Below are 17,049 nucleotides of genomic sequence, written 5' to 3'. Positions count from 1 at the left end.
CGGCAGCGCGCAATTGCCTTCCAGGCCATCCCCCAAGTGCGCTGCAACCACCGCAGAACTCTAAGTGAGATGGTAGTAAACCTTGATTGATCACTCCAAGAAATCGAATCCCCGCCGGACGCCGGGGCGCCTGTGTTTCCCCAGGGCAGCAAAACGGTCGTCGAGCTTGGGGCGGGCGGGCTGGCGCCATTCGCCGAGGGCAGCAAATCTCTCCGTTTCGCGATGCACGGAGCAAGGCTGAGCCCGCATCTCATTCTGCCCTGCGGGCCAAGACTGAGCATGGTGCTGGCAGCGTAGAGGTTTGGCCCGGTCTGGCTGAGCATGTGCGCGTACCATGGTCCTCGCCAGCCGCAGACGTCTACCAGAGATGTGATCCCGGCTGTGAGGGCTTGTGGCTGGAGTGAAGAAACTACGCGCACATGCTATGCACACAGCAGCCGTCCGTCTGTAGTTCAGATGCTGTTTGGGAAGTGTTTTTGACAGGTTTGATGACGAACAACCTCGAACCGAGCCGTCGTCCTGAAGCGGAATGGGGAGGTCCGTGTGCGGTGGGAACTGTCAGAGATCCGCCCTCTCCAGCGGGAGAATGTCTCACCCCTCTGATTGGCCTGCTGCGAAGAGGCCCCTGCCGGTCACATTCCACAGGACGCACAGTGCCGAGCAGGGATCGCTGGCCGCCAAAATCTGGGGCATCGAATGTTCTTTCTGGGAACGCAACGCAGTGGAGCCCGTACTATGTATGGTAGAAAAGGGGCACGCCAGATGTGGTCATTGCCCGAACGTCGCCCAAGACGGAGATCTATCGGATAGAGATGACGGTGATAATGATGGACAGGAGTAGCGGCCCCCGCTTAAGCTCTGCTCAAATCTGACACCCGATATTGATTTCTCGCATATCGACAGATTTCGCGCCATGGGATTTGGCGGGTGACCGTGGATGATTTCGGGACGATTCGGGGCGTTGATTCGTGGGTGGAGCGAGGGCATTCAGACACGGGCGGGAAAGGACACGACATGACGGGGCGTGGTTGACCTGTCTGGTCGCTGCGGTGCGGTGAGGGAGGCATCCCACCATCCCACCATCCCACAATCTCTGCAGCTGCAGGTTGTGATGGTCCTGTCTGTGAATAGGGGAGAGGATGCCAGCGTGCACTCTGACTGGCTCATGCACGAGTGCTTCAGCCTCTACTGCAACCACTTGGGAGGTGCCGCCAGCCCCTAGCAACCGGTCCTAGTCGCGGCCACACTACCCATCCACCACGGTTTGGAGGGAGGCAGACCTGGACCCCACAGTCACTCGCTTGCACTCACAAGGCACCCACTTGATCGTATAAGCTGATGTTGAAGCCAGCGCTGGAGGCTGAGATGAGAGATCAAGAGGCTGAGTAGGACCGATGCGATGGTAACATAACATCAGCGTTGAAGAGGTCACCTCGGGAAGCGGCCGTTCCGCTGTGCAATAGCAGGGCGGCAACTGCGGCAAGCCGCGTAAAATAACATGGGTTTTTGGCCCAGCGGCTCCAGGGAGGATGGTAATCTGCATCTGTGTGAGCACTGATCACCAGCTCATTTCGATTTGGCGTGGCGCCGCTGTTTTTTCCTGGGCTGGCTCGGGTCTTTGCCGAAACTCCATTGAGATTCGACTTTTTTTGATGACTGAGTCCGAGGGCGACATCGTGAATATTCAGTCTGACACCCACAATCCCGTATCCTTTACGACTGGACAGCCCGTGGGATCCTGCATCCGCCAGTGGACGGGCAGCATAGCATTGGCAGGAGCACGCAAGCAAGCAACCTGCAGGTCTAGGCTCTAGGTGACAGGGGCGCCGCCGTTGAGTGCGTTCCGTTTTCTCCTACGTACCAGAGTGAGCGGGCTGGCGCCTTCGCTGCATGCGCTGCGCAACTGGCGCCGTGGGATGCTCTTCCGAACCCCAGATTCGGCGTGGTCGGCCGAGTTTTTTCGCATGCATGCAAGCCACCAAACACTGCCAGTCGAGCATCTGCCCATCTAAGATATGGAGGAAGGGCCAAGCGAGCTGCGACGAACCTGTCCAATTTCGCTCGCGCAGAGGGGACCCACTGCAGATTGCTCTTTTCGGAATTCTCAATGTCAGTCGCCATAGTCCTGTCCTTGATGCGATGCTCACAAAACTGCCGGGCAAGGTGGCGAACACAAAATCATGCTCTAGCAAGTGGAATTAGTCCTAGAGAGTTGGTTGCCCGCTGAACCCCCGGTTGGCCCGTGTCGAATGCCAGCCAGCCAGCCAGCCAGCCAGCCAGCCAGCCAGCCAGCCAGCCAGCCAGCCAGTCAGTCATTGGTAGCGAGGGCGACGGGCCTGGAGAGCTGGATGGGTGGGAGAACTGGTTGGGCAGGGCCGTGTGGCCAATCAAGAGGCTATGCGCATCCCCAAGGTCTCCGGGATGCTGAGGACCCTGCCAATCGATCCAGAGATGGGAGTAGCACACATCTCAGGTCTCCTGTGCCACCCCTGGCCGGATCAGCGGCTGGGGGCCATTCATGGGTGGTGATGGGCTGGAGAGAGAAAACGGTGGGCCGCTGGGAGGAAACGCTCCATTGCTTGGTGGTGGCCCCCGATAAGAGACAGGATGACGAAAGGCCAGCCACCCACACTGCCAGGCCTGGGCATCCATGGGTGTTCGCAATGCATCGGATCTCTTCGCTTCGACGGGCAGCCGGGGCAGGCCGGGGCGGGAAACAGAAGCTGTCACGGACGAGTGACAAGCTGCAAGCCGCAAGCAGGTTGATGATGCTATGACGACGCCGGCGAGGCCGCTCTTGTTTCTTGTTCTGTTTCGCGAGCGCTCTGTGCTCACCAAATGGGCGCCAGTCGACCGGGCCTGACCTGGCTTGAGTTGACTTGACAATCAATCGACAATCAATCAATCCAGTCCATCGATGGCGATGGGCCTCTTGTCCCACCGGCCAATTCTGACCCAAGAGGAATGGGGGAAAAAAAATGTTAAGAACCCCTCCGAGGATGGCAGTGGTAAAAGTCCCCACGTTCAAGATAGGCCGTGTCGTCGTATCCGCCGAGCAAATCATCCTCCGGTGGCCTTGTTCTACCTGAAACACCGTTTGGCTCGCTGCCTCCAGGCGACCGCAAGCGATCAATCAGCCTGCCCGTCGTGCCGAGACAGGATCTGCCGTGCCAGGACCACGGTGACCTCGGCCAGGTGAGAGCTCGACGCCGAGTTGTAGCCCCTTCCTCGACCGGAGCCGTTTCTTGTGCGTCGACTCGACACAACACGGGTTGCCCATCCTGGGCGCAGATCGATACACAGTGAGCCTGTGAAACTGCGAATCACGCCCAGCGCCAGAATGACCGTGGTGCAGCCTGTTATCCCTTGGTGGCGCATACAGAGGACTTGAAACCTGCATGCATCGACGAGACAGACACGCCTCCAGGCCCAGAGTGGGTGCAGGATTTGTGTGGCCTGCCCGCGTGGTGTAGTTAACTGTAGTTCACCCAGAGTACCGTACGGGCCAGACACTGGCTGACTGAGTTGGTAGCCAGGGCCGGCGGATACGGACACGGTCACTTGTGCAGAGGCAGAGACACACACCATTCCCGGGCGAGGCGTGTAAGTCACCGTTTCCGTCGCTGCTTGGCTCCGTTCCATATTATGAGGGCAATTAAGGAAGGGGACCGTGGTGCGTGGCTAGCAGGGACAAGGGCCTGCACTCCAGCCCCCCTGCCCCCAGCACGTCCCCACCTCGACCTCAGGGGACCACCGACATGGGGCTGCTGGGTGTCTCCAGTTCCAGGGATATGCCCGCTTCCCTTTTCGTTTCCAGCGTCTGCTCTGGCTGCTCCTGCTCTCCGGGTGTGGGTGTGTGTGTGTGTGTCCCAGACAGGACCGGCCAACTCATTAAAACATCCTCTCTCCCATATCTCGGAACATTCTACCACCAGGGCCCCCTTCATATTTCTCCCAAATTCAAACCAGCTGTCCAAGAGACAAGAGTCCCCACAGGTGGCATACAAGAACAGCAGCTCACCCCACAACGTCGCAGCCGCTGGACGCAGGCCTGCTTTTTACCGAAAAGACATTGTCTCTCATATACTCCCTTGTCCGCAATACAGATTAAATCTGTCGACCCTGGCCCCTCCCCAGAAAGAAACAAACCTCACCGTCTTCTCCACCGACATGTCCCCGGTGGAGCACGACTACCCACCTAGGGAGGTGCACCGGCCCAATACTGATCGCCACGCGGCCAAGCATTCATATATCCAACCTCAGCCCAGCGCGCCCGCCGGCCGAGTCCATATTTACACAACCAACACTCCTTCCCACAGCCGTGCCTCTTCCGATTCCATTCACTCAAACACCTACGCCGCAATGGACGACCAGGTCATGATACCAGCAAAGCCCAGCCAACACGGTGGCCCACAGTCAGAGGATCAGGCCCCTGTTCTCCCCCAGAAGAGCGCCCTCCGAGCATCGCGGCTACTCGACAACCTGGTTGGCCTGAAGTTGACAATGCCAGACCCGCCCAGCTTCACACAAACACCCCACGATGAGTACATGTCCTCGGAGGAGGACGCCTCCTCCACGGCTGGTGACTTCTCAGACTTCGAGTACGATTCAAGTAGCGATGATGTCTGCCCTTCGCCTGCAAAAGACAGGAGGAGCCACGAGGTAACGGCCAGGGTGGTGTCAGTCATCTTCTCAGGGAAGCCGTCTGTCGTGGATGTGCCACAAAACCGACGGTCGATCTCACCCACCTCGTTCGAGAGGCGGCAGAGCATCATGGACCTCGCCTCACAATCACTCGCTCAGGAGGAATCTGAGGTCAAGAGGCGGCGGATGTCTGTTACAAGCACGTCTTCCGACTCGGTCTCCACCAAACCAGTACGGGCTGCCCACCCTCCTCGAAGCAGCAGCATGCAGCCACCAGCCACCCACAACACAATCAAGAAGACGAAACCGGCCTTCCTACAGATCGATCCTTACGCCAACGGAAGCGTGTACTCGCTAGACGTTCTCCAGGAGCCAAAAGAGCCAGAGCAGGAGGACGACCGCCCAAAAACCCCCAGGACGCCTACCAAGATGTTCAAGGGCGTGGCTAGGACATTGAGCTTGATGAAGAGGCGAAGCACCCCAAGGATGAACCAAGCATTCCTGTCGTCAGCCTCCCAAGAACACATGCCCCTGGCGACATCGCCATCGAAGCGCAGCATCCTGGGCGAGCCGTTGTGCGAAGCACCACAGGAGATGAGCGAGGAGGCGATTGAGGAGACGTCCGAGTTCGCTGTGCCGCCCCCACCACAGAGGCCGCCGCCTCAACCTCACTCGGCCGCAGTCACGTACGACGAGATAGTCCGCGTCGCCAAAAGGAACGAGAGGATCGAAAGGAACGAGAAGTTGCTCTCTGTCGCGCGGACACCAACCAGCGACCTCGCTGAGTCGCCCATCTCTCCAATGTCTCCCCTGTCCGCAACTAGCACCAACACGACTGCCACCACCGGCAAGAGAATGTCAAGTTTCAACGCCGCACGGAGGAGAATGAGCATCAAGCTCACCGGAAAATTACAACTATAAGGCCCACCACGCCTGATAATGTGAAGTCATCGGGTGGATTTAAATTTGCTTTGTCTTTGGCGTTCAGAGCACAACAAAGGCTCATGGGTTCAGCGTTTTGAGAATTGGCGGGGAATTTTCTTTTACATGGCAACAAAACATGCATTGGCATAACGGCGTCGGACATTCATTCATTATGTCCTCAACAACACCAGCAGTCGTTCTCGTCTGTCTGAAGGAATAAGCGACAGCCTCGGAAAGAGAAGGAGGCGGAAGTCGTCCCGCCCTGTCCGCCCAGGGGGCCGGAGGGAGAGAGGCGCGGCAGGAAGATTTAATAGGGGTTAGTGCAGCCTGTGGCTGCTGAGGTCATCAGCAGTACCTCACGAAGCTATGATACCAAAACTGCTTGAATCGAACATCAGGGAGAAATCTCTCCTGCAAACCACTTCGCAATCTGTCTATCCAACCTGCTCCTCAGTGACCAATGTTTGCGGTGAGAATGTGTGTGTCTGTGTGTAAGCCCAAACGTGCGGTTAGCCGTGATCCGACCAGTTCGCAACTCAAATCCCTTGACTACCCAAGTGATCGCTCAAACTCCATCATAGCGTGCAGCGGACATCAGACATGAGCCATTCCTTATCTCTCACCATCTCCCGGTCACCAGCTGTCAGCCTGTATGTGTGTGTATATCTATCTCTATGCCCATCATGCGGACATTCCATATCTCCGTGCTCTCATGCCCGCCCACTCTGCCTCTCCCAAACATCCATCCATCCGTCCCACCCTACAGTCTGAGCCCCCAAGTGCAACCTGGCCAGCAAACCTAATTGACCATCAGCTTCACAAGCATGCCCGGCAGTCAGTGTCACGGCGCAGGCATTCGTCCCAAAGCTCCTCGCCGACGGTCCAACCACTCACAGGCCGTGGATTCCAGAACCTTTTCCGATGCGCCACACGAGTCCCGTTTGACGGATTGTTTCGAGCAGAAACGACAAGGGGGTGGGAAAAAGGAATTAAGCCCACGAGCTAACCTTGTTCTGGCCTGCCCGGGCGGGCGAGCCCACACTCCTGTTCCCTCTCTTCCCCCTGTGCTAAGCTACATCGTAGCTACCTAAATATTCATCCCTTGTGTGGAGCTGCCCCTGAATCTGGAATAGTCGTGAGGTTAGAGTCTTACTGCGCTGAAGGTGAGGTAGGGTGAGCCTAAAGTGAGCTTTACTGAGTGTGGCTGTGTTTGGTTAAACTTGCCCCATGGACATAGACACCCGGTATCGGGATATGCCGGCAGCCCGGTTCTGGGCTAGGGTTGAATCAGCCTACAGGGTTTCCTGCAAAAGAAGCCTAATTCGTGACTTCCGGAGCGTTTAATAGGGGTCCCCTGGGTTGATTTTAACAAATTGCGTGGTTTTCTCGGTCTTGGCAGTTAATGCACGTTAATAAAATTAATATACGCTTTAAGGGGCAACCAGCTTATATTTAAAGGTTACTTAATTATAAGGTTATATATTAATTTAACCCTTATTTATTATAATAACCCTTCTTAATTATCTTAATATACTTAAATAAAGGTTAATTAATATATTTATAAGGACTGCTTTTTAAGCTAAAGAAATTGCTACTTATAAATTTAAGCTTATAAATTTTTCCTTAAGCTACTTAATAATCCGCTTTTTTATAAATGCTTAAATATACTTAATAAGGTTAAAATTTAATAAATTAAAGGGTTAATTAATAATATAAATATTAAAAAAGTATTTTTAAGGTATATTTTAATTAATTTTAAATTATATATTAAAGCATTATTTTATTAAATTATAAAAAAATTACTTTCTTTTTAAAAAACCTTATAATATAATAAAATCCTTAATTAATAAAACTTAAAGTTAATCTTTCCTTATTACTTTTTTAAATTATAATTAACCCCTTTTTATTATTAATAAAATAAGCTTAAAATATTTAATTATTAATTTTAAACTTAGCTTAAAAAACTTTTAAGCCTTTTTTTAAAGCTTATAATTATAAATTAATATTTTATATTAAGGCTATTAATTTAAGTTTTATTAATTAATATTTAATATAATTAATTAATAAATAAAAAGTATATTTATTAAAATATAAATATTAAATAAGCTTATTATATTTTAAATATTAAAAATAAATAAAAAAGTTAAACTTATTATTTGTAATGGGCTTGGGCTATTGCTCAAGCCTTATATAATGTAGCTAAATAATCCAAGGGAGCTTAGATTATTATATATCTTTTGGCTTAGTTAAAAGGTTGCTGCTTTGCAGCTTATAAGAGAAGGCGTTAGCCAGCCTGCAGCCCTTTTAGGGCCAGCTTATAATAAATAATTTAAGCTTTAGGGTTGAAAGTTTAAGTTATGGTCTTACTTAATTATAAAGAAGATCTCTGGCTTAAAAAGGCAATATTATAAATAAGCCTTAGGGGTAATTATACCACTATATTAAGCTAAAAAAGGGGGCTATATAATGGGCTTAGGCTATTACCCAAGCCTTATATAGTATGGCTAGATAATCTAAGGAAGCTTGGATTATTACGTACCTTTTGGCTTAGTTAAAAGGTTGCTGCTTTGCAGCTTATGGGAGAAAGCGCTAACCAGCCTACAGCCCCTTTAGGGCCAGCCCATAACATTATTACTAATTAATAATAATTATAATAAAATATATTGCTTTTAATTTATAAAAAACTAAGTTTTAATATATTTTTATAAGTTTTTATATATTATAATATATTTTATCTTTTTAAATATATTTATAAAAGAAAAAAAAGGTTAATATTTTTTTATAAAATAATATATAAATAATTATAATATTATATAAATAAATATATAATTAAAGCATATTATATTTATATAATTATTAACCTTAATTATTAAATAATAATAAGTATTAATTAATTATTAATATAATATAAAATATAGCATATAATTTTTTTATATTATTTAAAGCTTATATATAATTAATAATTATTAAGTTAAGGTAGAAATTAATTTTAAGAAAATGGTTTATTTAATTTAATTTATATTAAAAAGCATTATTATTATTATTAATAATAAGGTTATTAAAAGAAAAACTTATTAAAATAAAAAAAGGAAATTATTATATATATTAAGAGATATTTAAAGCATGCTGGTGCTTAAATACCTATTAAGTATAGCAACTTTTTATTTAAAAAGAAGGAAGTTTATTAAATATTATAAGGTTTAATGATAATTTGTTATGGGCTGGCCCCAAAGGGGCTGCAAGCTGGCTAGCGCCTTCTTTTATAAGCTGCAAAGCAGCAACCTTTTAACCATTAAGCTAAAAGGTACATAATAATCCAAGCTTCCTTGGTATTGCATATATATCCCTAACCCTGGTTTGCAACTACTTTCTGGAATGCTTAAATAGCTAAATTTCTTTTATTTTCTCTTTTTAAACTACTTTTAAGAGATAAATGTTTTTATAATTATGCTTTTAAACTCCTTATAATACTTATAGTTTTTTATAATTATAAGCTTAGTTTGCATAAAATAATCTTTTTTTATAAGTTATAAATAAGTTATGTAAAGTATGTTTTAATTATATTTATTTTATATTATTTATTTCTTTTTATTTTTAAGCATATATTTATATAATGGCTATAAATGCTTCTTTAAACTTTATTAATTAAATAATTTATTTAAATACCTATTTCTTTTTTATTTAATTTGCTATATTATTATTTTATTATTAAATTAAGGGGTATTGGAAATTTATAAACCTTAATGCATTAAACGCAGTCCTTATTAAGCAACTAAATATAATCTTAGAACTGGATTTTTAATTTATATAGCATAAAAAGAAAAAAAGAAATATTTAAAAAGCTTTATATAATAAGTATTAAGAGCGTTTAAGTAATAATAAGCTTTTAAAAAATAAAATAGTATTTATTTTATTTTCTTTCTTATTCTTTAATAAATTAAAAAAGGGATATAATTAATATTTTTAATAATAAGTTGCCTTAGCTCTTAATAAGATAATTAAATTTAGTAAAAAATAAAAAATTTAAAAATAAATATAAAAAATAATATTTAGCTTAATTCTCTCCTTATATTTAATTAAAATAATAAATATAAAATAATTCTTTATTTAATAAGTAGTTTAAAATATTAAAAATAATCTTATACCCTTTAAGTTAAGTATAATAAATATTCTTTAAACTTAATATTAATAATACTTAAAAAAAGTAAAGAAATTAAGTATTAAATTATAATAATAATATTAAGACTTTATAAATTTATATTTATAAGCTTATATTTATAAATTACTTAAGATTAAGGGATTTATTAATTTAAATAATTTTTTATAAGCAATTATAATATGCATTACCCTTAATTAAGTAATTTTTAAGCGTTAAAAACTTATTAAATAAAATATATTAAAAATTTTAATTTATTCCTTAAAAACCTTATTTAAAGAATTAATAATATTTTTATATTATAATAAGCTTATATTAACCTTTAAAAATATTATAATATTTATTATATTGAAATTAAAAGTATTTTTTAAAATTAAAAGTAATTAATTAAGGAAATAATTAAGAAATAAAAATGCATTATCTTAATTATATTAATAAAATAAAATATATAAATACTTTTATTAAAGAATTAATTAATAAAAAGGATATACTTAGCCTTTTATTAATTATTACTGCCTTTATTTTATGCTTTTAAAGAAATAAATCTTAAAGTTAAAAATACTTTTAAGAGAACTTAAATATAATAAGATTAAAATATAATTATAAAAAAATTGCTATAAAAACTTAATTTAAAAGCTTACTTAAAAAAACCTTTTGCTTAAAGATTAAATGCAAAGCTTATTAAAAATATTAAAAACCCCTTTAAGCATATTTTTAAAAGCTATTAAAGAATAAAATCTTAATTTCCTCTTTTTATTTTATTTTTCTTTATAAAGCAAACTTACGCTTTCTTAAACCTTAATTTTAAAAAAAATTAACTAATTAATAATATCTTTATTATATCTTTATTAACTCTTTATTAATTTATTTATGCTTTAATTTATTTATTATAATTATTAATTATAATTAATTCCCTAGAAATATATATAACTTTAAATTTTATATTATATTCTTTATTCTTAAGTATAATTTTAAATAATTATAATATTATTTACCTTATTAACTTTATTAATTATTTAGTTTTAAGTATTTTTAAAAAAGTTATTAAGATAAATATTATTAAAGTAAGAACCTTATTTTTAAAGATTTTAAGTTATAAAATAAGGCGTTTTAAAAATATATAATATAAAGTAAATAAAAAAAGGATTAAGGATTTAATTTTAAAAAATATAGTAATTATAAATAAATTTTATATTAATATAGTATTAAAAGTGCTTTTATAAAAATTAAGCATTTAATATTATAAAATTAATTTAATATTATAGTTTAAATTACTTAAATAAAGCATTATTTTTTGTAAATTTATTTAATAATATAATTTAATCTTTTTTAAATATATATTATTATAATTTCCTTATTTTTACTTTTTATTATAAATACTTATAAGTATTATAAATATATATAAGCTTATAATGTTTTTAATAAATTTAATAAAACTTTTTAAGCCTTTTTAATATTTAAATAAGGATTAAAAAAATTTAATAACTCTTTAACATTTTTAATTTAAATACTTAAGGGCTAACGCTCTTAAATTATTAATTAAATATGCTTAAAGTATAAAATTTAAGGGAATTAAATAAATTAATTATAAAAATTGCTTTAAAGCCTTTATTAAAAAGGTAATTTAATATAAATTATTAAAAGGTAAGAGCTTAAAATCCTTTTTTAAAATTTTATAAAATCTCTTTTATTATTTATAAGCATTAAATAAATTAAATTATAGGCTTATAATAATAAATAAGTTTTTAAGATTTATTTATATTTTTCTTCTTATATTAAAAACTTAAGAATAAATATTTAATACTTTTTATATTTATAAGAGTTAAGTAAAATGGCAATATAATTTAAATATTTATAAAATTAAATAAAATGCTAAGGTTATAATAATTAGTTAATTTATAAATATTAAATATATTAAATAAGTAAAATGAAAAGGTATTAATTTAAAACTTGCTTTCTTTTAAATTTTAAAAGCAAATAGCATTATAAAAAAGGTTAATAAAATAATAATTAAATATATTTTAATTATGCTATTAAAGGCTAATTTACCTTTTAACCTTTAGCTAAAAGCAATGCAAGTTATAGCTTAATTATATAATATATTGCTTATTTTAAAGAAAAGGGGGTGCGCCTTAAATACTGTTTTATATATATAGTTTTCTTATTATTTTTAATAATTTAAATTAGCTTAAATTTACTATTTTATAGCTTATTTATTACTTTATTAAGATAATATTTATGCTTATAAATATAAAGTATATATGCTTAAAAAGGAATGTAAAAATAATATAAAGAGATGCTTTATAAAAGGAAAATTAAGGGCTTATATTAAGTATTTAATTAATTATATAATGTTTAATGTCTTTTAAATTTAAATTCCTTTGCTTAAGTAAATAATCTTTATAAGGAATATATAGTTTAATAAGGATATATTTTATAAATTAGCAATAAATAAAGTAGAAAATAACCTTTTAATTTTTAAAGTAAAATTATTAAATATTAAGATTATTAATGCTAAGGAGATTTAAAATTATATTTATATTATATCCTTAATACCTTATGTAAAAAATAACTTAATTAATTTAAATAATAAATTTAATACTTATTTTATATTAAAAAAGAATAAAATTAATACTTTTAAATTTAAAAGGTAAAGTTCGCTATGCATTGCTTTTTTAAAAAGCTTAAGAGATTAAAAATAAGGATTTTTAACTCTTAAGAGGATCTTAAATATATTAAAATAAGGTTTTTGTAAAGAAAAATATACTTTTATTAATAAAGCAAGAGCTAATAAACTTAAACCTTTCTTTTAAAAATTATATATATTTAAAATTATAAGAAATTAAGAATTCTTTTAATTAATATAAATAAGGAGGATATAAGAATAAATTTAAGGGTTTAAATTTATAAAAAGACCTTCTTAAGTATATAATTAAAATAAATGCCCTTAAAAATCCTTTAATTAATCATTATATTTAATAAATATAATTATATTTTACCTTAATATAATCTTTTAAAGTAACTTTGCAATTACTTTCTTACTTAATTAACTTAAAAAATAAAAATAAAGAATATTTAAGAATTTATATTTTTTAACCTTAAATAATATAATAATAGTTGCTATTTAAGCCCTTAAGATTAAGTTTAAGCCTTACTTAATATAGTAATATTATAAAAATCTTTCTTTAAAATTAATTATATATAAAAAAGCTTAAAAAAGCTCTTTTTAAGATAAATAGCTTAAGGTAATATATTAAGAAATGCAAAGCTTTATTAAGCTTAATATTTAAAGGATTATTAAGTATTAAAAAGTAAAATTAACGTTGCTACTCTTAAAATAAATATATAAATATAAGCTTAATAAGGATAGAATAATTAAATTTTTTAAAATATAAATTTATATTTAAAAAGATTTATAATCTTATTTTACTATAAAAAGTATATATATTGTAATCCTAACTATAAAATTATTTTACATAATAATAATAATTATTATATACTTTAATTTAAAGATTTAATAATTTAACGTTATAATTATATTTTTAAATGCTAGCTAAAAAAGGTTAAATTAAATTTATTATAAATTACTTAATAAATTTAAAAAGTTAAGGAAATATAAAGTATTTTTAAAAGTACTTTATAAACTTAAAAACTCCTTATTTCTTTAATATAAAAATTTTAACTATATATTATAAAATTTAAGCTTAAAACCCTTTTTAAAAAAGCCATGCCTTTTTATTAACTTAAATTATAAGATAGCAATCCTTTTTTATATAAATAATATTTTAATTATATATCTTAAAAATAAATATAAAATTTTTATAAAAATTAAAAATAAGATTTAATTTATATATAAAATAAAGAATTAAAGGAAGGCTTAATACTTTTTAAATATATAAATTCTTAAAAATTAAGAAAAGTATATTATAATATTCCTTTATAATTTATATATTAAAAAGATAATAAGTAAATATAATTTATTAAAAAGTAAAAACTTTTTGCTATTTACTTTAATGCTTAAAAAAGAGCTTAAGCCTTTTTTTAAATAAGCTTTAAAATAGGAGATTTAAAAATTTTAAGAAAAAGTTAATTTTAATCTTTATATAATAATTATAATATACTTAAATATAGCATTTCTTTACTTTATATTATTAAGATTTCTTATAAATTTAAATTTAAATTACCTTAAGGTAGTAAATTACGTAATTTAATATTTATATATTATTTAATTCCTTAAATTATAATTTAAAGGGAATTAAAAAGCTTAAATGCTTTTAATAGCTAAAGATGCTTTATTTATTAATAATAAGGAGGATTGGAAATCTTCTTAAGGGTATATAATAATCTTTTTTAAGGGCCTTATATATTAAAAAGCATATAAATAAGTAATTATTTTTATTTTAATTATTAAGGCTAAATTATTAGCTTTAAAGCTTATAACTAAAGAAATAATGGCTTTAAAATGCTTATTTAAAAATATAACTTTAAATTTAAGCAAGCCTTAAATTATTTATTGCAATAATTAAATAATTATATATTTAATTATTAATAAGCATAAATGGTTAAAAATAAGGCTTAGGTATATAAATATTTAATAAATATAATTAAAATAGGAATTTAAAAGGGGTACTTTTAATATTATATATTTAAAAATTAAAAAGATACTTATAAATAAATTTATTAAAGTTTTATTATGCATTTAATTTAAATATTTTAAAGCTTTTTTAAATCTTTAAAATATAAGGGAAATAATAAAAGGGGATTAATTTATTTATTAATTATTCTTATTATTAGGCTTTTATTAAAAACTTTAAAAATTATATTTTTTAAAAATTATAATGCAACTTTTATATAAAAACTATTTTATAATTAAAAATTACCTTTTAATCTTTATAATAATATGCTAATTAATTTAAAACCTTTTTTTAATTATTATAATAACCTTTTAATTTTTTTAAAAAAACTTTCTTAACTTTTAATTAAATTTTTAATTATAATTTTAAATTAAGATTTAATAATATTTACTTTTTAATATTACCCTTAAAATTAAAAGGCTTAATTATAATAATAATATAATTTTTATACTTTTTTATGGTTTTTAAATTATTAATAACTTAATCTTAAAGCTTTTAAGTTTTTATATTAACTTTATTATATTGCTTTAAAGTAATTATAATTTAAGCTTTAAAGTATTTTATTATATTCTTATATTTATTTTTATAGCCTTTAAAAGTTATTATTATAAAGTAAAGATTTTTTAAGTATTAAAAGGAATTATAAAAATGCAATTAATATAAGCGGAATTAAACTTTTTGCATTTATATATATTTAAGGCTTTCTTTTAAGCATATTAAGATTTTTTAAATGCTAAGGAATTACTAAATTAAATATAATAAAGATAAAGTATAAATAATAAAAGGAAAATTAAAAGCGGCTTATAAGAATTGCTTTAAGTATAATGGTAATAATAATTGCTTTTATTATTATAATTTATATAGGAATTATTATTATAGCTATATATAAGGATTTTAATATAAGGAAGATAAAGGATGTAATGTTTGCTAATTTTCTTAAGCTTTTTTATATTTTTTTTTCTTTTTACGCTTTATTTTAACCTTTTCTTTAAAAAGGCGTTTTATTTTAAGCTTTAAGTTATTTATATATGCTTAAAGGTTTTTTAAAGCTATTTTAAGAATTAATATATATTTTAAAATTAGTTTTTAAATTAATTAATAAACTTACTTTTAGGCATATTATTTAGCAATATTTTAATAAAAGTATTAAAGTTTTTATTATTTTTATTAATAAGCTCTTTATTAATTTAATTGCATTTATATATTTTTTTTAAACCTTAAAGGTATAAAGAAGTAAAATAGCTTATGGCTTAAAAGCTTAATTTTTATTACTTTTAACTATCTTTAATATAATTAAAAAAATACTTAAAATTAATAAAAATAGATATTTTTAAATATAAATTTAATTAAAAAGTTTAAAAAGAGGTTTAATTATTAATTATAAGTTGCGTTATAAGATTATAAATAGCTAAAGTTTAAATAATAAAGTATATATATTATAAGAAAGGTTAAATAATTAATTACTTAGCGGGCTATAATTAATATTTTTAAGTATAAATTAGTTGCTTAAAAAAATAAGGTAATTAATAAGGTAGGAATTGCCTTTTAATTAAGAAGTATATTATATGCATATCCTTAACTTTGGTTTGCAATTACTTTTTAAAATGCTTAAATAGCTAAATTTCTTTTATTTCCTCCTTTTAAACTACTCTTAGGAGATAAACGCTTTTATAATCATGCTTTTAAACCCTTCATAACACTTATAGCCTTCCACACTTAAATTATCTAGCTACACTATATAAGGCTTGGGCAATAGCCCAAGCCCATCACATAATTAAGCAATTAAAAAGAATTAATACATAAATCTTTTTATAAAGCATTAATTAATTAAAAAGTAAATTAAGGGGCATTATAATATAAAATTAAGTAATGGTATTAATTTAATTATTGCTTACTTTATTATAACCTTTTTTTATTAAATGCTTTCTTAAAATTAAGATTGCTATTAATATTATTATTATTAATATTATTTTTATTAATAATAAAATTATTATTAAATAAAGGAAAGGCTAAGCAGTTAAATAAATTTTAAAGTAATATAAATATTATTATAATAATATAATTATATAAAAAGAATTAAGTAATTATAAAATAAATTTAAAATATAAAAAGTATTTAATTTAAGTATATTTTTAATCTTATCTTTATTATAAATTTATAACTTTTTTATAAATAATAATAATAATAATAAGAATATTATTAATTAACTTTTAAAAATCTTTAATTGCTTAATTAAAAGTAATAATATAATAATTACTTAAAGTATTTAAAAGAGTTATAAGTTAACGTTATATATAATTAAACTTAATTTAAATATCTTTTAATAATAATTTAATAATAAAATTAAATATTTTAATACTTTATAAATAATATAATAATAATAAAAATAATAATTTAATATATAAATATTAATTTATAATAATAAAAAATCTTATTTATTTATTTATTACTTTCTTAAAAAACTTATAATTATAAAAATATTATATTTTTATTATTATAACTTATAACTTATTTATTATTATTTAATTATAATTAATAATAATTTTAAAAGCAATTTTTTATATAAGCTTATTAAAAATATTATTATTATAATTATAAATAATTAAAAAAAGTTTTTTAATATTTAAAAGATTAAAAATATAATTAAAAATATTATCTTAATTATAAATTTAACTTAATTTAAAAACTTTA

At 32.3% G+C, this 17,049-nt stretch overlaps 1 protein-coding gene across 1 annotated transcript; it reads left to right on the top strand.

Moving 5' to 3' along the window:
- Nucleotides 1-4,170: 4,170 nt before the first annotated feature.
- INS49_015234 (uncharacterized protein) lies at nt 4,171-5,565 on the top strand (the record flags this gene model as incomplete). Its single annotated transcript, XM_043175918.1, has 1 exon — nt 4,171-5,565. One exon carries the CDS (start codon nt 4,171-4,173, stop codon nt 5,563-5,565), a length of 1,395 nt encoding a protein of 464 aa, XP_043019373.1.
- Nucleotides 5,566-17,049: the final 11,484 nt, after the last annotated feature.

Source organism: Diaporthe citri (assembly GCF_014595645.1).
Source record: "Diaporthe citri strain NFHF-8-4 chromosome Unknown scaffold_9, whole genome shotgun sequence".
Classification (NCBI taxonomy): domain Eukaryota; kingdom Fungi; phylum Ascomycota; class Sordariomycetes; order Diaporthales; family Diaporthaceae; genus Diaporthe; species Diaporthe citri.
This window is presented reverse-complemented; position numbering and strand designations above follow the sequence as displayed.